The 27,784-nt window shown below is 59.1% G+C and overlaps 3 protein-coding genes across 3 annotated transcripts; 1 reads left to right on the plus strand and 2 right to left on the minus strand.

Annotated features, from left to right (window-relative positions):
• Positions 1-5,456: 5,456 nt before the first annotated feature.
• Positions 5,457-10,842, plus strand: LOC128837402 (NAD(P)(+)--arginine ADP-ribosyltransferase 2-like). The gene is made up of 4 exons (XM_054028572.1): positions 5,457-5,550; positions 8,233-8,962; positions 9,151-9,186; positions 9,888-10,842. The coding sequence occupies exons 2-4, from the start codon at positions 8,332-8,334 to the stop codon at positions 9,899-9,901; spliced, it is 681 nt and encodes a 226-aa protein (XP_053884547.1). The 5' UTR covers positions 5,457-5,550; positions 8,233-8,331; the 3' UTR covers positions 9,902-10,842.
• A 546-nt stretch (positions 10,843-11,388) lies between these two features.
• On the minus strand, positions 11,389-15,473 carry LOC128835537 (erythroblast NAD(P)(+)--arginine ADP-ribosyltransferase-like). The gene is made up of 4 exons (XM_054025069.1): positions 15,405-15,473; positions 13,961-14,681; positions 13,692-13,727; positions 11,389-11,510 (listed from the first exon to the last, which is right to left on the minus strand). Exons 1-4 carry the CDS (start codon positions 15,471-15,473, stop codon positions 11,389-11,391), a joined length of 948 nt encoding a protein of 315 aa, XP_053881044.1.
• A 3,718-nt stretch (positions 15,474-19,191) lies between these two features.
• LOC128836493 (zinc-binding protein A33-like) lies at positions 19,192-27,219 on the minus strand. Its single transcript, XM_054026816.1, has 6 exons — positions 26,711-27,219; positions 26,117-26,212; positions 21,252-21,485; positions 20,635-20,657; positions 20,386-20,507; positions 19,192-19,800 (listed from the first exon to the last, which is right to left on the minus strand). Exons 1-6 carry the CDS (start codon positions 27,104-27,106, stop codon positions 19,256-19,258), a joined length of 1,416 nt encoding a protein of 471 aa, XP_053882791.1. The 5' UTR covers positions 27,107-27,219; the 3' UTR covers positions 19,192-19,255.
• Positions 27,220-27,784: the final 565 nt, after the last annotated feature.

Consider the following 27,784-nt stretch of genomic DNA (forward strand, 5'->3'; position numbering starts at 1 on the left):
TCATTCATGCCAGTCCAAGCTGTCCCCACTGACCAGCCTCAATCACAGCTGCACTACTCAGTCCCAAGAGTGAATGTTTTAAACGCTTTATGCCACTGAAGCAAATAAAGCATCCGGTTAAACGTTTAACCACCATCGGCCGAGAACTGGGGTCTGCTTTGCTTTCCCTTAGCTTCATTTGCTCTGCAGAATCAAACTCCACCTTTACGCCTGGACAGAGGGCTTTACACTGTACGTTTACAAAATAAAAACTAAGGAAATTCTCAGCCAAAAAACTTTGTGATGGTGAATAAAGGCAGTAAATTGTTAACCATAGACCTTGGCTCCTTGATGTCTGATTTGATTTCATCTCATTTGGTTTCCACTGAAGAATACAGCCATTCTTTATATACAGACATGGTGTAGGGGGTTAAAGAAAAGAAGTGGGTACAGTAGATTTGATATTTCCCCATTGGGATGTGGGTAAAGGCCATATACCCCAAAGGAGAACACCCTTTACCCATGTTTACCCTTGAAGACACTATTGATAGATAGGAAGAGGTAGCATGTTAGAAGACCCTGCCTTTCTGCAAATAAAAGGAAATTCCAAGACAGAAACGTTGTGACGTGAAGGGTGTTGTTACGAATCCTTACATTCAAAGTCCATTTGAGATGGACATTTAGCAGGAGGTTTTGCCATTAGAAGAAAGATCTTTTAGGCAAAGAATTTCTTTTTAAAAAACTAAGGAAACTCCAAGGCAAAAAACTTTAATTTGGTGTGGGGGGGTTGGGTTTGGAAAGGATTCGTTCTCTTAAAAAGCACACAGGAGGTCAATGGCTGGAAAGACTGAGGCAGCTACGAGACGATCTTCGTTATTGGCAAGAAACGTGGCTGTTACTGAAACACCCAAATTTGGCAACTTTGGGTTTAACGGGCTGATTTTATCTGACACCCCTTTACAGCATTTCCCTGCCTCGGCTCCTGGGCCAAGCTCATTGCTCAGATGTTCAAATCTTGCAGGAGTTTGGGGTTGAAATATCTCCCCCTCCAAAGGGGTCCCAGGAGTCCTGGCTCCCAGCCCCCCTGCTCTAACCCACTAGCCCCCACTCCCCTCCCAGAGCTGGGGAGAGAACCCAGGAGTCCTGGCTCCCAACCCCCCCCTGCTCTAACCCACCAGCCCCCACTCTCCTCCCAGAGCTGGGGAGAGAACCCAGGAGTCCTGGCTCCCAGCCCCCCCCGCTCTAACCCACCAGCCCCCACTCCCCTTCCAGAGCTGGGGAGAGAACCCAGGAGTCCTGGCTCCCAGCCCCCCCCTGCTCTAACCCACCAGCCCCCACTCCCCTCCCAGAGCTGGGGAGAGAACCCAGGAGTCCTGGCTCCCAGCCCCCCCCGCTCTAACCCACTAGCCCCCACTCCCCTCCCAGAGCTGGGGAGAGAACCCAGGAGTCCTGGCTCCCAGCCCCCCCCCCCCCGCTCTAACCCACCAGCCCCCACTCCCCTCCCAGAGCTGGGGAGAGAACCCAGGAGTCCTGGCTCCCAGCCCCCCCCCCCGCTCTAACCCACCAGCCCCCACTCCCCTCCCAGAGCTGGGGAGAGAACCCAGGAGTCCTGGCTCCCAGCCCCCCCCCCTGCTCTAACCCACCAGCCCCACTCTCCTCCCAGAGCTGGGGAGAGAACCCAGGAGTCCTGGCTCCCAGCCCCCCCCCCTGCTCTAACCCACCAGCCCCCACTCCCCTCCCAGAGCTGGGGAGAGAACCCAGGAGTCCTGGCTCCGAGCCCCCACTTCTCTAACCCACTAGCCCCCACTCTCCTCCCAGAGCCGGGGATAGGAAACAGGTGGAGTCCTGCAACTACTAATGGTCTCCAGCCTCAAGTGCGTCTCTGTTTCCCCCTGCGTGCCACACACTGTTCCTGACAATGCAGCCCAAGTCTCGAAAGCCAGGAACGCTTCCAGCCGCCCATCCCCCAGCTCCGCGCAAGGCCTGTGCCGCACTCCGCAAGTCGATATGGGGCGAGGGGGATCCGCTGCCAGCCTGAGCGCCAGCTCCCTCCATCCACCCTTCCGTCTCCCCAGCCCGCACGGCACTGCCCGCACTCAGAGCAGAACTGAAAAGCTCCTTCCCACCGCCCGGGTGTCCCGTGAACGGCTCCATCACCCACAGGAGCTGCCAGAGAAGCTGGTGCCCAGCTGGGCTTGGAAGCAAACATCCCTTTTCTTCCTGGGCCGCGTTTCGGAAGGTCTCCGCATCACAGACCTTTGTTGACCACCCCAATATTGGGGAACCTACCGTGGTGGCCAGCCCCCACGTCACGGCCAGGCCTCAGAGCGTCACGGGCATATCCCTCTTCTCTTGACAACCCTGGGGCCCGGTGGGTGGGTGGGCGGGGGCAGAGCCTGGGTGGAGGACAGAAGATGTTCAGATCCATCAGTAACCTCCTGGGCAGTGCCACATTTCATGATCCAGGCCATCAGCCCTCGCTCCAGAGCAGAGCAGGGCCTCTCAGAGCAGACCCGGTGGTTGGTTGACCAGTGACAACTGATGGGTAGAGCCACTCACTTTTCCATGCTGAGGGCGTCTGCCATGGAGGTGTTTGGCTGCTGGCGATCCCGGCTGGGCGCTGAACCGATCTAAGAGGAATCGCGGGAATGATTCGCTGTGACCCCAACCCCCCTACAATTCCACTCCTGCAACGCGCAGCCCGAGAGAGCCCAGCATACAGACGGCTCCACAACACCCACCACAAGGGGCAAGGGTGGCCTAAGAGAAGATGCACTTCTCACCATTTCCAACATCAGGTGGGTTCTAAGATAGACGCCCATCTCTAACCCCTCACCGGGCAAATCGCTCTACCGACAATCACAGGACTCCAGGCACCTCCGGCTGGAAGGGAACTTGGGAGGTCATCTAGTCCAACCCCCTGCTCAAAGCAGGACCAATCCCCAACTAAATCATCCCAGCCAGGGCTTTGTCAAGCCTGACCTTAAAAACCTCTAAGGATGGAGATTCTACCACCTCCCTAGGGAACCCATTCCAGTGCTTCACCACCCTCCTAGTGAAATAGTGTTTCCTAATATCCAACCTAAACCTCCCCCACTGCAACTTGAGACCTCTGATCATTTTTGTTGCTCTTCTCTGGACTCTCTCCAATTTGTCCTGATCTTTCTGAAAGTGCGGTGCCCAGGCTTGGACACAGGATGTCAGCTGAGGCCTCACCAGTGCCAAGAAGCGTTGTCTTCAGCATGTGCCAAGAACTCATTGGCTATTTTGTGTTACTTTTCCAGTGGCTGGCTGGCTGGGTGGCTCAAGGCTCCCATTACTACAAAGTATTGTGTTTGGGATCTTTCGTGAGTTGTTCTAGAAATGCCTCTTCCACCCCCTGATTTGGTGGTCTACAGTAGACCCCTACCATGATCTTGTCCCCCTATTTCCACCCTCCCCTGATTGTATCTTCACCCAGAGGCTTTCAAACAGGGATCGGTCTGGACCTCAGAACAAGTATATACATTTCGGATATATAAGGCAACACCCCCTTCCTTTTTTTCTTGCTTGTTCTTCCTCAACAAGCGTCCCCTCTAGACCAATATTCCCAGCATGAGATTCATCCCACCAGCTCTCTGGGATGCCAATGAAGGCATGATTGACCTTCTGTACCAAGACTTCCAGTTCTTCCCCGTTTCTTCCCCATACTCCGAGCATGTGTGTAGAGATGTCTAAGATGTTGTTGCTCCTAAGACGCTATTGTAATTTTCCATGTCCCCACCCCCCAATTATTAACCATCTGTTAAGGTCACCTTTTTTTATACCTGTCTGTGGGCTTTTGTCAGCTGCCATCTTTGAAGCTAATTCAAAGCCCACCTGATTACGTTGGGGAATCAGTGTGTGAACATGCTCTTCCCCTTCTTGGCCAGGTGGACCCCCATCTCTATGCCCCCCTCAGAAGGTGTCTCCAACCACCAGCACCCAATATCTTCTCTTGGATGTGGTGGCCAAGAACCTCCCAGCTTGGGGGAGCAGGTTCCTTCTTCTCAGCCACTAGGATCTGCTTCTCTCCTCGCGGTCACCACTCCAGCATCCTGGGGGACCTGGCTGGAGGGTGGAGCTCTGTGGCCAGCAGGCAGCATCCTCTCCAGAGAGGAGCCGGTTCTCCTTCCTCTTTGGTGCTGCTGTAGTTTTCTCTAGTCAGCCAGCATTCCCCATCCCAGATGTCTCCACAGGGTTCTCTCCCCAGCTCTGGGAGGGGAGTGGGGGCTGGTGGGTTAGAGCAGGGGGGGCTTGGGAGCCAGGACTCCTGGGTTCTCTCCCCAGCTCTTGGGAGGGGAAATGGGGGCTAGTGGGTTAGAGCAGGGGGAGACTGGGAGCCAGGACTCCTGGGTTCTCGTCCCCAGCTCTGGGAGGGGAGTGGGGGGCTAGTGGGTTAGAGCAGGGGGGGGCTGGGAGCCAGGACTCCTGGGTTCTCTCCCCAGCTCTGGGAGGGGAGTGGGGGCTAGTGGGTTAGAGCAGGGGGGGGCTGGGAGCCAGGACTCCTGGGACCCCTTTGGAGGGGAAGATATTTCAACCCCAAACTCCTGCAAGATTTGAACATCTGAGCAATGAGCTCTGGCCCAGGAGCCGAGGCAGGGAAATGCTGTAAAGGGGTGTCAGATAAAATCAGCCCGTTAAACCCAAAGTTGCCAAATTTGGGTGTTTCAGTAACAGCCACGTTTCTTGCCAATAACGGAGATCTTGATAACACGTCCCCCCCCCCCCCCCAGCCCAAGAGCTCCCATTAAAACCCTGCAGCCCAATGCCATCGGCGAGGACGCAAACAGAGAGTGGCAGGTAAGAGATCACCCCAGAATTGCCAATCCCAAACTGAGTGTCCGGCTCAGCAGAACTCATGAGATTGGCTTTCAAACCGTGAGATTCTGTAAAAACAACAAACTTTCGGGTTCTTTTGATTTGCATTCTGCTTTTGGAGCCTCTAGGGTACACTGGGGTCACATTTGGAAACTTTCTCCACAGCCACCAGGGCGGGAAACTGCCTTTTCCTTTATGAACGAAGGCTGACGGCGTCACGTATCCACCTGACTCCAGGAGCTGGGGCTTTATGGAAAACAAGAATTAGCATGAGACTCATGACAAAATCATGAGAGTTGGCCAAGCCGTAACCCTCCAATAGAGCCCCATGTCCCATCCCCCTCCCCGGAGCCAGCCAGTCCCCTGCCCTGGGGCAGGATGGGAGCCAACGCCCCCTAGAGGGGAAAGGTCCCATATCCTCATTCCCCACCCCCCTGAGCCAGCCAGTCCTGCCCTGGGGCAGGATTGGAGCTGGATCCCTTTAGAAAGGCCCCGTATCCCGTTCCCCACCCCACCCTGAGCCATCTTGACCCCAGGAGGTGGATGGGAGCCAGCGCCCCCTAGAGGGGAATGTTCCTACATTTCTGGCTATTCTGACTCCTGGTCAATCTAGTTTTTTTCAGCTGAAGCCCCTCAGTGAATTATTCGGAGATCAGATACCAGCATGTCCCCGGGAAAATCGCCCTCCTGCTTTTCACTGCAGCGTGGGTGCTGCCTGCTGGAACCTCAGAGGTAAGTGGCTTCAATACAGTATCCTTGCCACGCCCTAGGGGTGGCTGCATCTCACCCATCCCACACAGATGTCCTGAAGAACAGGGAAGGTTTTTCTGCATGGAAAATGTCAGGCTATGGTGTCTAGTGGTTTGTGGGAGGGAATCTGGGAGCCAGGACTCCTGGGTTCTCTCCCCAGCTTTGGGAGGGGAGTGGGGTCTAGTGGTTAGAGCAGGGAGGGCTGGGAGCCAGGACTCCTGGGTTCTCTCCTGGCTCTGGAGGGGAGTGGGGTCTTGTGGTTAGAGCAGGGGGGCTGGGAGCCAGGACTCCTGGGTTCTCTCCTGGCTCTGGGAGGGGAGTGGGGTCTTGTGGTTAGAGCAGGGAGGGCTGGGAGCCAGGACTCCTGGGTTCTCTCCTGGCTCTGGGAGGGGAGTGGGGTCTTGTGGTTAGAGCAGGGGGGCTGGGAGCCAGGACTCCTGGGTTCTCTCCTGGCTCTGGGAGGGGAGTGTGGTCTAGTGGTTAGAGCATGGGAGGCTGGGAGCCAGGACTCCTGGTTTCTCTCCTGGCTCTGGGAGGGGAGTGGGGTCTAGTGGTTAGAGCAGGGGGGCTGGGAGCCAGGACTCCTGGGTTCTATTCCAGTGACACACCATACAGCTCATTTTCCAGCAATCTATAAAAAATGGGTAACCACTAGAGGAGATGAGGGCAAACTACGGCCCGTGGGCCACATCCGGCCCGCGGGACTGTCCTACCCGGCCCCTGAGCTCCCGGCCGGAGCGGGACACGCTGCCCGGTCACTCCCGCTGGGCAGCATGGGGAACGCAGCTGGCTCTGGCCGGGTGTCGCGGCTGCGAGCTCCTGCTGCTGGTCTGGGGGCGGGGAGCGGGGGGGTCCTGGGGGACAGTCTGGGGATGGGGAACAAGAAGGGTTGGGAGTGGGAGTCCCGGGGGGGGCTGTCAGGGGGTGTGGATAGGGGGCGGGGCAGTCAGGGGACAGGGAGCAGGAGGGGTTGAATAAGGGGGTGGGATCCCAGGAGGGGGCAGCCAGGGGACAAGGAGCAGAGGGCGGTTGGATAGGGGGTGGGAGTCCCAGGGGGGGGGCTGTCAGGTGGCAGGGGTGTGGATAGGGGGTGGGGCAGTCAGGGGACAGGGAGCAGGGGGGGTTGGATGGGGTGGGGTCCCAGGGGGGGCGGTTAGGGGCGGGGGGTCCCGGGAGGGGGCGGTCAGGGGACAAGGAGCAGAGGGGATTGGATAGGGGGTGGGATCCCAGGGGGTGGTTAGGGATGGGGGGTCCCGGGAGGGGGCAGTCAGGGGACAAGGAGCGGGGGAGTTGGATGGGGGGTGGGATCCCAGGGGGGTGGTTAGGGACGGGGGGTCCCGGGAGGGGGCGGTCAGGGGACAAGGAGCAGGGGGAGTTGGATGGGGGGTGGGATCCCAGGGGGGCGGTTAGGGGCAGGGGGTCCCGGGAGGGGGCGGTCAGGGGACAAGGAGCGGGGGGGTTGGATGGGGGGTGGGATCCCAGGGGGCGGTTAGGGGCGGGGGGTCCCGGGAGGGGGCGGTCAGGGGACAAGGAGCAGGGGAGTTGGATGGGGGGTGGGATCCCAGGGGGGTGGTTAGGGACGGGGGGTCCCAGGGGGGGCTGTCAGGGGGAAGGGGTGTGGATAGAGGGCGGGGCAGACAGGGGACAAGGAGCGGGGGGGTTGGATGGGGGGTGGGATCCCAGGGGGCGGTTAGGGGCGGGGGGTCCCGGGAGGGGCCGGTCAGGGGACAAGGAGCAGGGGGGTTGGATGGGGGGCCAGGTGGAGCAGGGCATGTGTCAGGCACTGCACAGACCCTGACCGACTTTGGGGCCCCTGTTGTGCTAGGCACTGCACAGACACACACGCCAGATCTACACTTAAAATGTGGATCCCCCTTGTGCCATCGCTCGGGGGGGTGAAAAACTCACCCCCCTGAACCCTGTCGTTAAGCCAACCCACCCGCCAGTGTAGACGCAGCTAAGAACTCTTCCCTGGCCCTCGCTCCTGTCTCTCGGCGAGGGGGAGTCAGTCGCGTCTCCACTACGATGCTGCGGCGGTACTCCCTGCAGCGCCCGGAGCGTTGCCACGGACCCCGTGCGAGATGGGCCTGGGGCCAGATTCATCCTGTTGATTATGCTCGTGCCCAAGGACCAGCCAGGCGCTGAGCTCCCTCGAATCAGTAGACCCCACTCCCCTCCCAGAGCTGGGGATAGCACCCAGGAGTCCTGGCTCCCAGCCCCCCCGTTCTAACCACTAGACCCCACTCCCCTCCCAGAGCTGGGGATAGAACCCAGGAGTCCTGGCTCCCAGCCCCCCTTCCTCTAACGACTAGACCCCACTCCCCTCCCAGAGCCAGGGACAGAATCCAGGAGTCCTGGCTCCCAGCCCCCTTCTCTAACCCACTAGACCCCACTCCCCTCCTAGAGCTGGGGATAGAACCCAGGCATCCTAGCTCCTAGCCCCCCCTCCCGCACTAACCACTAGACCCCACTCCCCTCCCAGAGCCGGAGAGAGAACCCAGGTGTTCTGGCTCCTCCAATACCTTCCCTGGTCCGACCACTAGAGTTGGCCATTCCCGTTGCAATCAGCCCCACCTTCTTCCCAGCATGAGCGACCGGAATGAATTAAATGACATCCCCATGCGCCTCGTGTCACGCCTGACCATGAGCCAAACCCTCTCCTAGGCCAGCCCCCCCCCCGGGACCGGCGTGAGAGCAGGAAACCCCACGCTCAATTTGGCCTTCTCCTCGGTGGATGACCTGTACAAAGGCTGCACGAACCCCATGTGGCAACATCTCCCGTCCCTGATAAAAAAGGAGCTGACCAAGAACAAGAACTTCTACCTGGCTTGGAACAAGGCCAAGAAGGAGTGGATGAGGAAGATGAATATGTTCATCTTCCCCAACACGATAAAAGCTTTCTGCAGTGTCGCAGTGGTGGCCTACACCTTAAACGACCCGCCTCTGTACAAGGACTTCAACACAGCCACCAGGACGGGCTGGACGGGACCCAAAGCCTACGCCAGCTACCCCTTCAAGGCTTTGCATTTCCTGCTGACCCAGGCACCCAAAGATATATGGGGGATAACACCCAGTTGTGCCACCGTCTACAGAGGAACTGACGTAATGTTCTCCATCAGCCGCAGCCAGTTGTTCCGCTTTGGCCAGTTCACTTCCACCTCAAAGAGCTCGAAGGCGGCGGCCAATTTCGGCGGGAAGACCTTCTTCATCCTGGTTTCCTGCACGGGGTATGCGCTTCGGGACCTGTCCCACTTCCCTAAAGAAGAAGAGGTGCTGGTGCCGCCCTCTGAGATGTTCCGGGTCACCATGGTCGAGGTGACGTCAAGGAAGAAGACGGTCCACGCCAAGTCGGTGGGGGTCTGCAGCAACCACAACTGCGCCTACACAGGGAAAGGTGAGGATGGGGAGGCAAGAGGGACGTGAGCTATGGAGTTCCACCAGGGGGTTAAGAACAGGCTACAGCTCAGTGAGACACGGGGCCTTTCCCCACTAGGGGGCGCTGGCTTCAGTCCAGCCGCAGGGAAGGGGATGGGGTGTCTCGGGGTGACAAGGAAAATGAACTGCCTCTTTCCTATTTTCCAGGAGACCCCAATGTGAAGAGATGCCCTCCTCACCAAGGTACGAGGGGCTCATCCCTCGACTGCGCAGGTTGTGGGTGGGAGGGTAGAGCCAGTAGTTGCGGGACTCCTGGGTTCTGTCCCCAGCTCTGGGAGGGGAGTGGGGTCTAGTGGTTAGAGCGGGGGGGGGGGCTGGGAGCCAGGACTCCTGGGTTCTCTCCCTGACTCTGGGAGGGGAGTGGGGTCTAGTGGTTAGAGCAGGGGGGGCTGGGAGCCAGGACTCCTGGGTTATTTCCCCACTTCAGCCACTGACTTCTTGGTTGAGTTTAGGCACATCCATGTGCCCAAATTACCCCCCATGCCGGGGGAAAAATTTTATTGGGACATCTGGTCACCCTAGTTAGAGCAGGGGGGCTGGGAGCCGGGACTCCTGGGTTCTCTCCCCAGCTCTGGGAGGGGAGTGGGGTCTAGGGGTTAGAGCAGGTGGGGCTGGGAGCCAGGATTCCTGGGTTCTCTCCCCGGCTCTGGGAGGGGAGTGGGGGCTGGTGGGTTAGCGCAGGGGGGCTGGGAGCCAGGACTCCTGGGTTCTTTCCCCAGCTCAGCCACTGACCCCCTGGTTGAGTTTAGGCACATCCGTGTACCCCAATTACCCCCCATGCCGGGGGAAGAATAGAACTGACCAGGCTCTGCTAAGTGGGGTCTTGGCTGTGGCTGAGGGGTGTCCTGCTGTCTAACGTGGGGCGTGTCTGTGTCTCCCCGCAGTGCTGCACTTGTGAGGCCCCAGAGCGAGGAGGGGCAGCAGCAATCCAGGGCTGCCTTTAGCCAGGAGCTCCGTGGAGCATCGTGCGCGTGGCCTTGTCTACCTAGGCGGGCAAAAATTCCCCATGTGCTTTTCTGCTGTCACTAACGGGGAATTGCTGTAGCAAAACACACCTCGTCTCCACCGCTCTGTTTACTCCTGTTTAAGCTTCTTCCCTCGCAGGTCTGCGCTTTCCCCGACAGCTGTACCACAACCGGAGCCGGTTTCCCCGGTGCATGGCCCTGTGCCTGGTGGGATTTTTCCTAGGGTGCACTGCAGGAGGACAGGAAAGTAGAGTGATGATCAAACCTCCAGGAATACGTCCAACCCAAACTGGCAACCCCAGCCGTGCAGACGAGGGTGCTCGTGGGTTTGCCCCGTTGAGGTTCTCCAGTTGTATGAGGGCCATTGATGGGACCCTAACCCTAACCCTAACCCTAACCCGAAGCTCATCAACAGAAAGGCCTTAGCCCTGCAAGCTCTGGGTTCATAGATTCCCAGATTTCCAGACCAGCAGGAACCGTTGTGGTCATCTGGTCTGACGCCAGCCAGAGAACTTCCCCCAAACAAAGGCCTAGGGCAGATCTTTTAGAAAACCATCCAATCTAGGTTAAAATCATCAGCCATGGAGGATCCACCATGACTCTTGGTTAATTGCGCTGATGGTCAATTCCCCTCACGGTCAAAAATTTACACCGTCTTTCCCATGTGAATTTGTCTAGCTTCAATATCCGGCCAGTGGCTCACATCAGACCTTTCTCTGCTAGATTGGAGATCCCATTATCAAATATTTGTTCCCCACATAGGTCCTTCTAGACTGGGCCCAAGTCACCCTGGGAGCGTCTCTTTGCTAAGCTAAATAGATTGAGCTCCAGGAGGCAAGTTGTCTAAGCCTTCAGTCACTCGCCTGGTTCTTCTCTGTCCGCTCTTCAACCATCCAGCTGATGCTTATTCTTGTTCTGTGTCTGCCCCTACAATAAACACACCCGCATTGCAATGTGTTTGGCTTTCTATAGACCCTGCCGTGCTGCCGGGGGAGGAGAATTGGAGCTCATCACATTTGACCCTTTATTGACATGAGCCCGTTAGAGGTTCGCGGCCGTGACGCGGACGCCGGCGAGCGTACCAGCTGGGGTAGGGGGGCTAGGAAAGCCGCGCTGGAAAGGGAGGTGCCGGGTTTGTGACTGGGCCTCATGGCAAAGGGTGGATATGCTGCAGCCGCCAGCAATGGGCTCTGTTCCCTTTATCCAGCTCTGCCGCGTTTACTCCGGAAGCCCTGGGCTTGGCCTTCTGCTACCCTGTGAGCCCAGGCCCTGTGCGGCTTCAGGAGTATAAGGGCATAAAGAAGGACAAGGAAGAGGGTGACGGGCTGGCTGGCTCCAGGGGTGGGGAATGGGACATGGGGCCTTGCCCCTCTAGGGGGCGCTGGCTCCAATCCAGCCTCAGAATATAGGTGAGGCCCAGCTACTGGTACCCATATAACCTGGTGCCCATGGAAGACAGGCGGCTCCGAGATGGCACGGCCCTGACGGTACCGGGATCAAAGTTGTTTAAATCTCGAGCTCGGAAACAAACAGCCCCAGACTCTGAGAAGAGAAGGAGCAAAGGAATTTGCTACACACGAGCTCCCCCTAGTGGTGAGTGATGCAAGGAGCGGAGCCATCTAAGAGCCTGGGAACGGGTAGGAATAAAGGGGTGACCCTCTCCAAGGACCCCCGACACCGGTGGCGTCGGCAGCTCCAAAGGCCGGGTTCAATAGCCGGGGGTTCCTCTTCAGAGTACAGAACAAAAACCCTGGGAAATCTGGCAAAGCTAAACCCCGGCCCTGGTATTTTGGGCTGTTGCCCTTTGCCTCCGTTTCCCACCTCGCCGGGACCCTTCCACTGCACCCCAGTCGCCGTTTGCTGGCCAGAGTCCTAGCACCCAGGGGTGCATCCAGGCAGGTTGCAGGGGGATATAAGAACATAAGAACGGCCATACTGGGTCAGACCAAAGGTCCATCTAGCCCAGTGTCCTGTCTGCCAACAGTGGCCAATGTCAGGTGCCCCAGAGGGAATGAAGAGAACAGGGAATCAGCAAGTGATCCATCCCCTGTCGCCCATTCCCAGCTCCTGGCAAACAGAGGCTGGGACACCATCCCCGCCCAGCCTGGCTAATAGCCATTGATGGACCTGTCCTCCATGAACTTATCTAGTTCCTTTTTGATTTTTCCTTTATGATGGCTGCCTATAAATACATCAGAGGGATAAACACCAGGGAGGGAGAGCAATTATTTAAGTTCAGTACCAAGGTGGACACAAGAACAAATGGATATAAACTGACCATCAGGAAGTTTAGACTTGAGATTAGATGAAGGTTTCTAACTATCCAAGGAGTGAAGTTCTGGAACAGCCTCCCACGGGGAGCAGTGGCGGGGGGAGAACCTACCTGGCTTCAAGACAGAGCTTGATCAGTTTATGGAGGGGCCGGTATGAGGGGACATGTAGCCGATCTGTGACTGCCAGCCGCAAATATTCTTTTTTTTTTTTTTAATTTGTTTGGTTTTCTTCATTCCCCCCCCACCTCACCCCCCCGAAATAAAGAAGTTGGTGAAATTGACAGAACATTTCACACTCACCGAATCTCCATTTTTTCCCCCGGAAAGAAAAGTTTGGTATGAAAACTTCCGCTCGGCTCTAGATTTAAATGTCGCTCTGGGTCCCCGGCCTGCCGGGCAGAGAGAAACTCTGCGCCCTGCGCCAGCCGCTCGGCGTTTATAGCACCTCTCCCCGGCTAGCATGTTCAAATAGTGGCCACGCTGGAGGTGATTAGATCTCAGGGGTTCATTTCCCCAAACGATTAAATCCTGCAACTGTCAACAAAATCTATCTTGCCTCTGCTGTCCCCTCTCTCCCCCCCCCCCCGCCCCAGGCCCCGCTGGAGACGTGGCGGTTAAAAAAATCCAACACTTTGCAATGCAGGCGTTTATTGCAGTAGCAGATACAGGGCTGGAGAATATGAGGGTGGAAAGGTCACAGGCTCATACACATACACACACACACACACACACCTGGCCCTGATCCCCTCCACACACACACACACACACACACACACACACACAACGTTCCTGGCTAAAAACATCCCAGGGGGTTGCTGCTTCCCCCCCTTGCTCCGGTGCGGCGGGCACCTCACAAATACAGCACTGCAGGGAGACACAAGTGCACGGCACGTTAGCCATCCGCACGCGCCTGAGCCACAGATCCACACCCACCCCCGCCACGGCACTTTGCCCGACTGGATCAGTGCCAGTGCCCTCCAACACAGCGGGGGAAACTGAGGCACAGAGGGGGGCAGAGATGCCCCCAAACTCACCCAGGGAGTCAGTTGCAGAACAGGAAAAAGAACCCAGGTGTCCTGATTCTTAGCCCCACCCCCCCTTGTAGACCCCACTCCTCTCCCAGAGCTGGGGATAGAACCCAGGAATCCTGGCTCCCAGCCCCCCCACCCCACTCTGACCCACTAGACCCCACTCCCCTCCCAGAGTCAGGGAGAGAACCCAGGAGTCCTGGCTCCCAGCCCCTGCTCTAACCACTAGACCCCACTTCCCTCCCAGCACTGGGGAGAGAACCCAGGAGTTCTGGCTCCCAGCCCCCCTGCTTTGACCCACTAAACCCCACTCCCCTCCCAGAGCCAGGGAGAGAACCCAGGAGTCCTGCAAGTAATTGTCTCAAGCCCCATGCACGCCCCCTGTCCAGCCAAGGGATGAGCCCCCACCCCTACCCCCATACCTTGGTGATCAGGGCAGCTCATTGTTCTGTTCCCTTCTGGAAAACAGAAAATAGACAATTAATTTTCCCTGCCACCCTCCGAGCCAGCCAATCCACTGGCCTGGAGTGGGATAGGAGCCGGCGCCCCCTAGAGGGGAAAGGCCCTGTGTTCTATTCCTCACCCCACCCCACCCCCGGGCCAGACCTGAGCTGTCACCCCCTAGGGGCTAGTTTTTATCTCCCTGGTGGCCTTCCATAGCTCACGTCCCTCCTCGCGTCCTCCCCCTCACCTTTCCCCAGGTACGCGCAGTTATGGTTGCTGCAGACGCCCACCGATTTGGCGTGCACCGTCTTCTTCCTTGGCGTCTCCTTGACCCCGGTGACCCGGAACGTCTCGTAGGGCGGCACCACCATCTCCTCTTCCCCCCAGAAGCAGGACAGATTCCCCACCGGGAACCCCTGGCACGAGACCAGCACGAAGAAAGTCGTGCGTCCAAATTCCTCCGCCTCCTGCCTCTTCTCTGAGGTGGACGTGAACTGGCCAAAGCGGAACAAACCCTCGATGGAGAACTTCACCTTGGTTCCTCGGTAGACTTTGGCACAACTGGGCTCCTTGGCTCCTAGCTTCTTGGCTGCCCGGGTCAAGAGGAAATACAAGGACTTGAAGGCAAAGCCGGCATATGCCTGGGGGCTCTTCCATGCCGTTCTGGTCGCCACATTGAACAATGCATAGAGTGGTGGCTCTTCCAAAGTGTAGGCCAAGACAGCGACGCTGTAGAGGGCCCTCAATGTCTTGGGGAAGATTGTTTGGTTCTCCATCTGCATCCACATCTCCTTGGCTTGGTCCCACGCCTCACGGAAGAGCTGGTTCTCCTCCAGCTCCTCTTCCAGCAGGGATGGGAGGCGCCGTTTCATGGCCTTCACGCAACCTCTGTAGAGGTCGTCCAGGGAGTTGGAGGCCAAGTTCAGGGGGGGGTTCCCCTCCGCCGTGCGGATCTCATCGGGGCGGGGCTGGAACAACCATCAGCTCAAGGTGAGGCGTGAACCTTCATGGACAATGCTTCAGAAATGACCCATGCAGGGAAGAACGGGGATTGCACACAGGGGGTTTCTGCTGAGGGGAATTTCCAGAAGTGGTGCCTAATGGTTAGAGCTGGAGAGGGGACTGGTTTCAATTCCCAGCTCTAGGAGGGGAGGGGAGTCTAGGGGGCTAGATCGGGGTAGGGGGCTGGGAGCCAGGACTCCTGGGTTCTATCCCTGGCTCTGCCATCACTGGATGACCTTGGGCAAATCTCCACGTGTTTCTGTGGAGATTGTTTCCTGTCCCACCCTTCGTCTCGTCAGACTGGCAGTTCTTCGGGGCAGGGCCTGTGTTTGTGTTGTGCCCGGCACACCGGGGGCCTCGCTAGCTCCCCTTGGGTCTGGGCTGGTGGATGGGGCTTTCCGGTGCTTCTCCAACACAAATTATACCAGCAAGTGGCCAATATCTGCCTTTTACAGATTGTTAGAAATTCAAGCACAGAATGTTTCAGCCTCCTCTGGGGTGGGGCAGCGGGGGAACAGCCACACATAATGTTGCACAGGGATGGCTTGCCCTGAGCTGAGATGCAGCCACCTCTGGGGTGGGGCAGCTGGGGAACAGCTGCATGTAACACCTCACAGGGATGACTCACCCAGCACTAAGATGCAGCCACCTCTGGGGTGGGGCAGGGATATTGTATCGAAGCCACTTACCTCTGAGGTTCCAGCAGGCAGCACCCAAGCCGCAGTGAAAAGCAGGAGGGCGACTTTCTCGGGGGACATGCTGGTAGCCGATCCCTGAATAATTCACTGAGGGGCTTCAGCTGAAAAACCCCAAACTGGCCAGATCAGAATAGCCAGCCATGTAGGAACATTCCCCTCTAGGGGGCGTCAGCTCCCCTCCACCCCCAGGGCGGGGGACTGGCTGGCTCGGGGGGGGGGGAATGGGACACGGGCCATGTAGGAGGGGTAGCTCTTACCTCCCACTCTCTGTCTGATTCGTCTCAATCACATCGGCCTGGGCGGTTTTATAAAGCCCAAGGCAGGCCCTCAGCGTGGGGGGAGGAATCAGTTTCTAACCCAGAGCACGGCCGTTACTGATGTGACCAGCCCACGGGACTGATTTTATCTGAGTCCCTCTATTCCTACATTTGCCCACCTCTGCCCGTTTGCTAATTCGATTCCTCAATCAGCAGACACAGGCGCGGGAAGTGTGGGTGCGGGGGGTGCAGGTTTTATGCGGGGCCGCCAGCTCTACGCCCGGGGATCCACTCCTCGGCTCGGGTCCCGGGGGCCAGCCACCAGCCACTGGCCCCACGCCACACACTCCGCTCCCCAACCCCGCACCTGGGGCTTGGGTCCCAGCTGCCAGACCCACTCCCCGGCTACTGGCCCTGTGCCCGAGGCCCACGCCCAGGGCCCCACTCCCAGCCCCGTCCCTGGGGCCCTGGCTGCCGGCCCCACTCCCCGGCCGCTGGCCCCAGGCCCAGCCCCACTCCCTGCTCCCAGGCTTCCACTCCCGGTGCCCCAAACCCAGCCCCATGGCCGGGGCTCAGCCCCGCACATGGGATCCCGGCTGCCGGCCCCTGCTCCTGGCTCCACACCCACCCCTCCAGCTGTGACCACACCTCAGACCCCTTCCCCCTGTCCGGGTCCCCCCCTCCCAGAGACACAGCCCAGGGGTAAGGGGGCTGGCTTCCAGCACCCCCACGACTGAAAATAGTCCAGTGCCACTGTCAGCGAATGTTTAGATCTCGAAGCAATTCAGGGTGGAAATAAGTCCCCCGACAAGGAGAACCCCAGAGTCCTGCCTCCCCGGCTGATGCTGTAATGGCCGCCCCATCTCTGCCTCTTAGCACCGTAATGGTTCACGGGGCAGGTTTGTCCTTAAAGTCCAGCTCCTGCTAGGAGCAAGTGAGGAGCGGCAGCAGGGTTGGTTCAGATGAGGCGCAGCCTGGCACCGTGGGCTCCTGATCTGTCGCTGGAGTCCAAGGCGCCACCACCACACCGATAATTACTAACGTGCAGCGCCGAGCACAAGGCCAGGCCGTATCCTGCCAGGCAGGGGCTCGGAAAAGGCTCTCGGGGTCCTTGAGGACAAGCAACCCAGCATGGGCTCCCAGCACGAAGAGCTGGTGTGATCCTGGGATGCACAAACAGGGGAATGGCGAGAAGGAGCTGAGGGTTTATTTGGCCCTGGTGCGACCACGGCTGGGGTCCTGTGTCCAGTTCTGGTGCCCACCACTCGAGAAGGACGTGGATTGACTGGAGCGGGGTCGGAGAAGAGCCAGGAGAATGATTAAAGGATTGGACAACCTGCCTTAGAGTGAGAGACTCCCGGAGCTCAAGCTGTTTAGAGGAACAAAGAGAAGGCCACGGGGTGACTAGATAATGGTCTACAAGTACCTCCATGGGGAACAGACGTGATCGTGGGCTCCTCAGCCTAGCAGAGAAAGGTCTGACATGAGCCAATGGCTGGAGGCTGAAGCTAGACCAGTTCAGACGGGAAATAAGGCGGAAATTCTTTAGGGTGAGCGTAATGAACCACGGGAACAACGTAGGCTCCAGCCGGCTTCTCAGGAGCATGCGTCCAACCTAGGTTGGACCAACATCTCTTATCGCTTCCTGCCATGCACCGGTCACTTCTCAAGCTATTTGTCTTACGGGGCATGGGGTCAGAGCATGGCACGGAGGGGAAGAGATAAATCGGACGTGCCACAAAGGGGCGCTTATCACCAGGGTCATTTCAGCAGCTGCCCCGATAAGATAACGTTTGTTTCCAACCCACAATGCATGCTCAGAAAGATGTCCACCTCTCACCCCGGCCATGCAGGGAACTCAAATCGCTCTGCTGACATAAAGGACTTCATCCTCTCAGAACGGGACGCAGGGGTTATTATCCCCGAATCACAGGCAGGTAAACTGAGGCACCAAGGACACAATTTCCTCAGAACGTCCTTCGGGGGGGGGGGTTCCTATCTATTCAATTTGTTTGTTTGCAATCTCAATCATTTTTTATTATTATTATTTTCTCTTTAAGGAGAAGTTATTTTCAGCCTTAAAGTTTTTTGCCTTGAACTTTCCTTAGTTTTGGGGTTTTTTGTTTTTGTTTTTGGTCTATTCAATTTGTTTTGGTTGGTTGTGTCTGTGTGTGTTTGTTTGTGATCTTGATCATTCTGTGATGTTATTTTCTCTTTCAATAACAGAAAAGTTATTTTCATCCTTAACTGTGGGGGGGAGGGTTGCCTTGAAATTTCCATTTTTTTAAGGAAATTGTTTGCAAAAAGGATCTTTCTTTTAACAACAAAACCTCTTGCTGAATTTTGATCTCGGCTATTTTTTTTTAAACTTCGGGATATACATTTGCATCCTTCACTTCCCCTTAACACAGATGTTTGTCTTGGAATTTCGAAATATTTGCAGAAGTGCAGATTCTTCTCAAAATCTCTCTTCCAAAATATAGAGTGACTGTATTCATCGGTCCAAATACAAATTAACTGAAATCAAATCAGGCAGCAACGTATCTAAAGTCAGTTGTTAACGATATATTGAATTTCTTCATCACAGCCAAGTTTTTAGCTGAGAATTCCTTTTTTCTTTTTAAAGTACAGCATTGGCAAAAAGCCTTTCTGTCTGGCAACAAAGACGGATTTTATTCTCCAGTACAAATAACATGACAGAGAAATAAGATGAGGCAGCAAAATATCGAAAGTCATTTGTTAAAAGTTCTTTAGCATCACAAAGGTTTTGGACGGGGAATTTCCACAGTTTGACGTTTATTGTAAAGGGTTTGCAGAAAGGAAATAGTTCCTGTGGCTAGGAGAAAAGAGGGATTTTTATTCTATACGGCAACTAAAATTGAGGCAAAAGAGATGCAGGCACCAAGTGAGATTTTTAAAGTTTATTGAACGCTTTTTCTGTGTAATAAAGGGTTTAACATTTTTCTCTTGGCCGTAGGTCATTGATGTGCGGTTGAGATTGGTAGATGGGGAACGCATCGGCCTGCACTGAAGAGAGGTTGTAGATGGGCAGTAACGCGGGAGGGAAGGGTAATACCGGGCACACAAGCTTTTGATTAATTAAAAATAAATAAATATCATAAATTGCACCTTACCATTCAAAACCATCTAAGAGAGAAAGGTTATAGCGCCCCCTACCGAGCCCCCCGGCCTGCTCCCTGCAGCCCAGCACCCCCTATTGAGACCCCCTCCCACTCCCTGCAGCCCAGAGCCCCCTGCCGAGCCCCCGGCCCGCTCCCTGCTCCCCAGCGCCCCCTGCCGAGCCCTCCGCCCGCTCCCTGCTCCCCAGCGCCCCCTACTGAGCCCCCGCCCGCTCCCTGCTCCCCCAGCGCCCCCTACTAAGCCCCCGCCCGCTCCCTGCTCCCCAGCGCCCCCTACTGAGCCCCCGCCCGCTCCCTGCTCCCCAGCGCCCCCTGCTGAGCCCCCCGCCCGCTCCCTGCTCCCCAGCGCCCCCTGCTGAGCCCCCACCCCACCCCCTGCAGCACGGCTCCCCTCAGCGCCACACTGGGGCATCGGTGCCCTGACCCAGGTCCTCCCTCCCCGCAGCTATAGCTCCACCAGCCGCAGGGGCTCTGCGTTGAGCCCGTCCCTGTTGACCCCGGGGCCGAGCATGGGGTAGAGGGGCTCGGAGAAGGCGTCGGAGAAGGTGTAGAGGTGGGTCATGGCAGCCGCATCGTAGAACGACACCTGCCCCCCCTCGTAGTCCAGATACACCCCGACCCGCCGGGGCTTGGCCTGGAGCGCCAGGTGCCGGGAGGGGGAGTCCAGGGCCTTGTAGTCAGCTCCATGGCGGAGCCAGACGGCCCAGTAGCCGTTGGCCGGCTTGAGCATCACCTTGGCCTCCTGCCGGTTGACCGAGGCCCGAGCCAGGCCGATATCCCAGCTGGTTTTGTCCCCCACCTCCACCTCCCAGTAGTGGCGGCCCGAGGTGAAGCCGGCCGAGCCCAGCACGCACACGCTCTTGCTGAAGCGTTCGGGCCCCTCGGGCGCCTCCTCCTGGGGTTCGTCCACCAGCCGGACGGCGAGCCGGTCGGGAGACAGCAGCAGGTTGGGGTGGTTGGTGGCCGGGTCCAGGGTGACGAGGGGCAGAGCTGTAAGGGTAGGGGGAAGGGGTGAGGTCTCCGCACCAGGGGACGGGCCCCCTGCCCGAGAGACACCCCCCCATCCCAAAGCAGGAGGAGTGAACAACCCACAGTGCCACCCCCAATCCCAGAGACACGCCCCCTCTATCCAGACCCTGCCCACAGCCCCGCCCCCTGATCCCAGAGACACACACCCCTATTCAGACCCCACCCACAGCCCCGCCCCCTGATCCCAGAGACATACACCCCTATTCAGACCACACCCACAGCCCCGCCCTCTGATCCCAGAGACACGCCCCTTCTACCCAGCCCCCGCCCACAGCCCTGCCCCTGATCCCAGAGACACGCCCCTCTGTCCAGACCCCGCCCACAGCCCTGCCCTGATCCCAGAGACACACCCCCTCTATCCAGATCCCACCCACAGCCCCACCCCTGATTCCAGAGACACGCCCCCTCACTCCTGACCCCGCCCACAGCTCCACCCCGATCCCAGAGACATGCCCCTTCTACCCACCCCCCTCTCCCTCCAGCACCGAACACCCCCACTCCCGACGCGGCCAGGGGAGGCAGGGGCTGCGATGGGGCGTCACCTACCGAGGCTCAGGGCCGATTTCATTTCCCTCCACACCACATACTGGATGGGCCCCTTGAACTGGCCCAGGCTGAAATCTCGGGGTGCAGGCAGTGGTGCCCCTTTTTCCTCCCCGGGGCAATGCCTGGGGGGGCAAGGAGCAAAGGGGTTACGAGGACACAGACGGGCCGACCCCGAGTGGACAGACCCTGCCCAGACCTGTGTCCCTCAGCAGGGCGATGATCCCAGGATACAGGGCGGGGGACACTCACTTTTCCAGGAAGCTTTTGATGTCCTGTGAAAAGAGAAAGTGCATAAGAACATAAGAACGGCCGTACCGGGTCAGACCAAAGGTCCCTCTAGCCCAGTGTCCTGTCTACCGACAGTGGCCAATGCCAGGTGCCCCAGAGGGAGTGAACCTAACAGGCAATGATCAAGTGATCTCTCTCCTGCCATCCATCTCCACCCTCTGACAGACAGAGGCTAGGGACACCATTCCTTACCCGTCCTGGCTAATAGCCATTAAGGGACTTAACCTCCATGAATTTATCCAGTTCTCTTTTAAACCCTGTTATAGTCCTAACCTTCACAACCTCCTCAGGCAAGGAGTTCCACAGGCTGACTGTGCGCTGCGTGAAGAAGAACTTCCTTTTATTTGTTTTAAAAGTAGCCATGGGAGATGCAGACACAGAATGGGCAGGGGACTGCGGGTCGGGAGTGAGGGGCACCGGCAGAGCTGGGGGGGGCCAGGGCTGGGCTAGCAGGGGCTGTGGGTCAGGAGTGAGGGGCACCAGCAGAGCTGGGGGGAGCCCAGGGCTAGGGGTAGCAGGGGCTGCGGGTCGGGAGTGAGGGGCACCGGCAGAGCTGGGGGGGCTGCGGGTACCTTTACCTTCAGGAAGGTGCCTGCGTCCTCTTCCACCAGCCGTGCCTGGATGGCAGCGATTTGCTCCCCTGAGGTGCGGACAAACTCCTGGGCACTTCGCTGGCCGGTCTCCAGCTCGCTCAGCAAAAGCTCCTCTTCCCGCCTCAGCTCCCGCCTCAGCGCCGCCTCCTTCTGCTGAAGCCACTGGTGCAATTCAATGAACTGGGAGGACAGGTGCTGCTCCAGGCGGAGACGCTGGGCCTGGGGGGAGCCCAGGGCTGGGTTAGCAGGGGCTGCGGGTCGGGAGTGAGGGGCACCGGCAGAGCTGGGGGGGGGCAGGACTGGGCTAGCAGGGTGTGACGAACTGGGCCTGTTCTCACTGTGGTCTGTGAATGCTGACAGGGGAGTGTGCTGGGATAGTCTGCATTGGAGGATGGGATCTGCCCGAGGGCGCCCGAGGGCGCATACCTGAGTGTGTAACATGAGAACCCAGGAAGGGGTTGAAGGCGAGGCGACTCCTTAGCCCGGGAAACTGAACAAAGGCTGTGGGAGGGGTCGCTGAAGGCAGTGTGCTGGAAGCAGGCAGGGAGAGAGGGCTGGGGGGCAGAGATGGCTCTGACCTCCCAAGGGGGGCTGGGCTGGGATGCCCGGGGACCCCAAGATGGACCTAACTGAGGGGGTCCCTGTTGTCTGTGCCTGCAAGACCTGTCTTGGACTGTATTCCTGTCATCCAAATAAACCTTCTGCTTTACTGGCTGGCTGAGAGTCATGGTGAATCGCAGGAAGCCGGGGGTGCAGGGCCCTGAGTCCCCCAATACTCCGTGACAACTGGTGGCAGCGGCGGGATCTACTGCACCCCGTGGACGGCGCTTCCTGCAGTAAGTGACTGGGGAGCAGTAAAACGAAGGGGGATTGACGGGGACCAGGCCTGCTGAAGAGTGGGAGAGAGACGGTTATTACCCCTGGGAGTGTGTGACCAGCGAGAAGGACTTTTGCAGTAACAGGGTCCCCCGGGGGGATCGCAGCGAGTGGTCCCAGGGGCGGAGGAGTCTGCAGCTCGACCCTGGCAGAGAGGTGGTGACCTCGAGAAGGGCTGGCACACTAGGGGGCCCCCTGGGAACTGTGGGGAGCTGTGAGCACACAGGCCGGTGAGTGGCCAGCAGGAAGATGTATGCCAAGCGGCTTAAGAGCGACCTGGTGGAGCTGTGCAAGCAGAGGCGGCTGCGCATTGGGAGGCTCACCAAAGAACAGCTCATTGCCCAGCTGGAGGCGGAAGATCGCGCGAATGAACTGATCCCTGTGTCTCAGGGAAGCAGCCTGGCAAATGCAGCGCAGGCACCAGTGTCTGTCCCAGCTGGGAGTGGTCAGCCGGCTGCTGAGGGCTTCCCGAGACCCCTCCTTCCTATGCCTAGGGGAAGGGTGGGGAGGAGCCCAGCAAATACCGAAGGCGCCGTGGCCCCCCCGGCCAGCAGAGGATCCTCCCGGCGACGTTCGGCATCCGTGGAGCGGAATTGGCTGGAATGGGAGAAAGAGCTAAAACTGAGAGAGCTGGAGGATCGTGAACAACAGAGACAGCATGAACGGGAGGAGAAAGAGAGACAGAGACAGGAGAATGAGAGACAGAGACAGCATGAAGAGAGACAGCGTCAGCATGACCTGGAACTGGCGAGATTGAAGGGTAGCGAACCCCCGGCTGCGGTGAGTGAGGGGGGACCCGGGACTGCACGGAGCTTTGATAAGTGCATCATGGCCCCATACAAGGAGGGGGAGGACATGGATGACTTCCTGGAGGCCTTTGAGACGGCCTGCGAGCTGCACCGGGTTGATCCCGCGGACAGACTCCGGGTCCTTACCCCCTTACTGGACCCCAAAGCCGTGGCATTGTACCGCCAACTGGAAGAGGCAGAGAAAGGGGACTACGAACTATTCAAAAAGGCCCTGCTACGTGAGTTTGGGCTGACTCCTGAGATGTACCGGGAAAGGTTCCGGAGTCAGGATAAAACCCCTGAGATCTCATATCTGCAACTAGCCACCCGCATGGAAGGATACGCCAGCAAGTGGGCTGATGGGGCCCAGACGAAGGAGGACCTGGTCAAACTGCTGGTACTGGAGCAACTGTATGAGCGGTGCCCATCTGACCTGAGGCTGTGGTTGGTGGACAGAAAGCCAGAGAACCCGCGACAGGCAGGCCGGCTGGCCGATGAGTTCGTAAAGAGCCGGTCAGGAGATAAAAGGGAGGAGTCCCAAAGGAGCAATCCCACCACAACGCAGAGAGAGAGTCACCATGGGACCTCCCCATGGGAAAATACAGAAACACCCCATCAGAGGGGAACATTCGGCATCAGGACCATCCGACCCACTCAAGGGGACCCATGGGACATGGGCTGCTACCACTGTGGCCAAAAGGGCCACATACGGGCCCAGTGCCCCAGGCTCAGGGACAGACTGAGCAGGCCGAACCCACAGAGGGTTGACTGGGTAGAGACCCAGCCCGGCGAGAGGCAGCATTCCCAGGGAAGGGGGGCTGGCAGAGTACCACCTGCTAAGGAGGGAGGAGAGCCCCAGGCCAGCTTCTCTGGGGGGCCAGATGCTCCGGATTCAAAGTTCTCCGTTTACAGGGTTGGCGCGGGGCTGTCCCTGCGGAGCGAGTGCCTTGTTCCCCTGGAGGTGGATGGGAAGAAAGTTTATGGTTACTGGGACACGGGCGCAGAGGTGACACTGGCCCGGCCCGAGGTGCTGGCCCCAGATCGGGTGGTGCCCAACACCTTCCTGACCCTGACCGGGGTGGGCGGGACCCCATTCAAGGTTCCCGTAGCGAGGGTACACCTGAAATGGGGGGCCAAGGAGGGCCCCAAGGACGTGGGAGTGCACCACCATTTGCCCACTGAGGTGTTGATGGGGGGGGACCTAGAGGACTGGCCAAGCAGCCCCCAGACCGCCTTAGTTGTGACCCGCGGTCAGAGCCGGCGAGGGGCCCTGCGCCCTGGCCTTGGGGGGGGTGCCTTGCCTGAGGCGCAGGACCCTAACCTGGTGGGGAGGGAACGCCCAGGGACGCGGCTCAGGGAGGCTGCAGCTTCGGACCCAGCGGGCGAGAAAGAGCAGGTGGCCATCCCCGTCCCAGCTGCTGAGTTCCAGGCCGAGTTACAGAGAGATCCCTCCTTGCGGAAGATAAGGGACCTGGCCGACCTCAATGCGGTACAGACCATGGAACGAGGTGGCCGGAAAAGGTTCCTGTGGGAGAAGGGGTTCCTGTACCGAGAATGGGCTCCCCCAGGGAAAATGGAGTCAGGGGGGATCAGGAGGCAGCTGGTGGTACCCCAGAAGTATCGCCGCCAGCTGCTGTGCCGGGCCCATGACATTCCCCTTGCAGGGCACCAGGGAACCTGGCGTACCCAGCAGAGGCTGCTACGGAGCTTTTACTGGCCTGGGGTCTTTGTTACTGTCCGACAGTACTGCGGATCCTGTGACCCCTGTCAGAGGGGGAGGAAGGCCTGGGACAAGGGGAAAACAGCTTTAGGACCCTTGCCCAGCATAGAGGAGCCTTTTCGGAGGGTGGCCAAGGTAAAAAGGGCGGCTCTGAACCAAGAGAGCCCAAAGCACAGACCTCCAGACTGGAGCGCTGGGAGAAGACCACAGCCCAGTTGGAGCCCCAGAGGTATGGGGGTGGGAAAAGGGCACAGGCCGCATAAACCTTCCCACATGCGAACTGCGAGGGCCATCAAGCACCCCCGACCTAAGGGGGGGCGTGAAACTGGAGGGGCCTGGTGTAATTCCCACCAAGGAATGGGAGGGATGCGGGGGCATCCATGGGAACGGGGGTAGGTTCGAACTTCCCCGGGTCACTGGCTAAAGTGACCCTGCTCAGTTCGATCTCGAAGGGGGGAGAGATGTGACGAACTGGGCCTGTTCTCACTGTGGTCTGTGAATGCTGAGAGGGGAGTGTTCTGGGATAGTCTGCATTGCAGGATGGGATCTGCCCGAGGGCGCATACCTGAGTGTGTAACATGAGAACCCAGGAAGGGGTTGAAGGCGAGGCGACTCCTTAGCCCGGGAAACTGAACAAAGGCTGTGGGAGGGGTCGCTGAAGGCAGTGTGCTGGAAGCAGGCAGGGAGAGAGGGCTGGGGGGCAGAGATGGCTCTGACCTCCCAAGGGGGGCTGGGCTGGGATGCCCGGGGACCCCAAGATGGACCTAACTGAGGGGGTCCCTGTTGTCTGTGCCTGCAAGACCTGTCTTGGACTGTATTCCTGTCATCCAAATAAACCTTCTGCTCTACTGGCTGGCTGGGAGTCGCAGTGAATCGCAGGAAGCCGGGGGTGCAGGGCCCTGAGTTCCCCAATACTCCGTGACACAGGGGCTGCGGGTCGGGAGTGAGGGGCACTGGCAGAGCTGGGGGGGCGGGGGCAGGGCTGGGCTGGCAGGGGCTGCGGGTCGGGAGTGAGGGGCACCGGCAGAGCTGGGGGGGCAGGGCTGGGCTGGCTGGGGGCTGCGGGTCGGGAGTGAGGGGCACTGGCAGAGCTGGAGGGGGGCAGGGCTGGGCTGGCAGGGGCTGCGGGTAGGGAGTGAGGGGCACCGGCAGAGCTGGGCTAGCAGGGGCTGCGGGTAGGGAGTGAGGGGCACCGGCAGAGCTGGGGGGGCAGGGCTGGGCTGGCAGGGGCTGCGGGTAGGGAGTGAGGGGCACCGGCAGAGCTGGGCTAGCAGGGGCTGCGGGTAGGGAGTGAGGGGCACCGGCAGAGCTGGGCTTGCAGGGGCTGCGGGTAGGGAGTGAGGGGCACCGGCAGAGCTGGGGGGGCAGGGCTGGGCTGGCAGGGGCTGCGGGTAGGGAGTGAGGGGCACCGGCAGAGCTGCAGGGGGCGATCAGCACCCAGGAGCGGGTCGTGGGTTTGAACTTACTGCAATTTCAGGCACTTTCTGAGCTCTCTGCTCCTGCAGAGACTTCGCTGCTTGGATCCTGGCCTCCAGCGAGGTCTGGGACATGGTTAAAATCTCCTGATGGACAGAAACACGGGCATAAGTCCAGAAAAAAGAGCTCGCCCGGCGCTGAGATGCAACCAGCTCTGGGGCGGTGCAGCTGTAGAACGGCTGCACACAACGCTGCACAGGGATGGCTCGCCCTGCACTGAGATGCAGCCAGCTCTGGGGCAGGAGGTTCTGGATAATCTGGGGTGTCATTAAAACACCGGAACCACACGAAGGCCATTACAACCTGGGGTCCTGGGTAACATCCCATGGGATTGACTGGCAATGTAGCATCAACCACAAGGTCTACGTAAGACTCCATGGCTTAGTTAGTGGCAGAGACGACTGATCCATGCTCATGCTTCAGGGCAGCAGGTGAGCTGCCTCGTAAGGGTCAGGAAGGAAATCAACACCCCATGATAATGCAGCACAGCAGCCCCTAGCGCCACACTGACTGCCAGGGGAGAGTGCCCCCTACTGAGCCCCTCCACACACCCTGATCCCTGCAGCACGGCGCCCCCGACTGACCTTATATTGCTGCACGCTTTCGGCCAGCGGGAGACAACGATGCCCCCAGTGCTCAGTGTCCAGCGCCCGCGTGAGGCTGCCATGGTCCATGCAGAACAGCAGCTCTCCCAGCAGCTCCTCGTCGGGCGAAGGCCCCTCCCGTGCGGGGGCGCTCTCCCGGGCCCTGTCTGCCAGCTGGCCCAGGGCGCGGTTGGGCACGTACTTGCCCCCAGGCGCGGGGCACCGGCACTCCGGGCAGCGGCAGGGGATGGCATCCCCGGGCTGGGCCGGGGGCTCCCCCCAGTAGTGGGTGATGCAGCCCTGGCAGTAGTTGTGCCCGCACTCCAGCATGACGGGCACCGCGAAGAGCTCCAGGCAGATGGGGCAGTGGAGCTCAGCCGGTGGGTCGCTGGCCATGGGGCTGGGGCTGCCGCTGGGGTGATCCCTGTCCCCCTCCGTCTGGGTCCTGCCGCTCCCCCTCCGTCTGGGGTTCTGGCTGTCTGCCCCTCTCCGGTGTCTCCTTCTGGCTCTCTCCGGGCGCCTGGGCCCCTCTCTGGCTGCCCCCGCCCCGAGCCCTGCCCAGACCCGTTCTTGCCCCCGGCACCTGGCATTCCACAGCAGGCAGGTGTGGACAGCACTGGCCAAACCGGTTCCTCGTGTCGGGGGCTGGGAGCTAGGACTCCTGGGTTCTCTCCCCAGCTCTGGGAGAGGAGTGGGGGCTGGTGGGTGAGAGCAGGGCGGGCTGGGAGCCAGGACTCCTGGGTTCTCTCCCCAGCTCTGGGAAGGGAGTGGGATCTAGTGGTTAGAGCAGGGGGGGGGCTGGAAGCCAGGACTCCTGGGCTCTGTCCCCGGCTCTGGGAGAGGAGTGGGGGCTGGTGGGTTAGAGCAGGGGGGATTGGGAGCCAGGACTCCTGGGTTCTGTCCCCGGCTCTGGGAGAGGAGTGGGGGCTGGTGGGTTAGAGTGGGGGGGCTGGGAGCCAGGACTCCTGGGTTCTCTCCCCAGCTCTGGGAGGGGAGTGGGGTCTGGTGGGTTAGAGCAGGGGGGATTGGGAGCCAGGACTCCTGGGTTCTCTCCCCGGCTCTGGGAGGGGAGTG

Source organism: Malaclemys terrapin, chromosome 4 (assembly GCF_027887155.1).
Source record: "Malaclemys terrapin pileata isolate rMalTer1 chromosome 4, rMalTer1.hap1, whole genome shotgun sequence".
In the NCBI taxonomy this organism is placed as follows: Eukaryota; Metazoa; Chordata; order Testudines; family Emydidae; genus Malaclemys; species Malaclemys terrapin.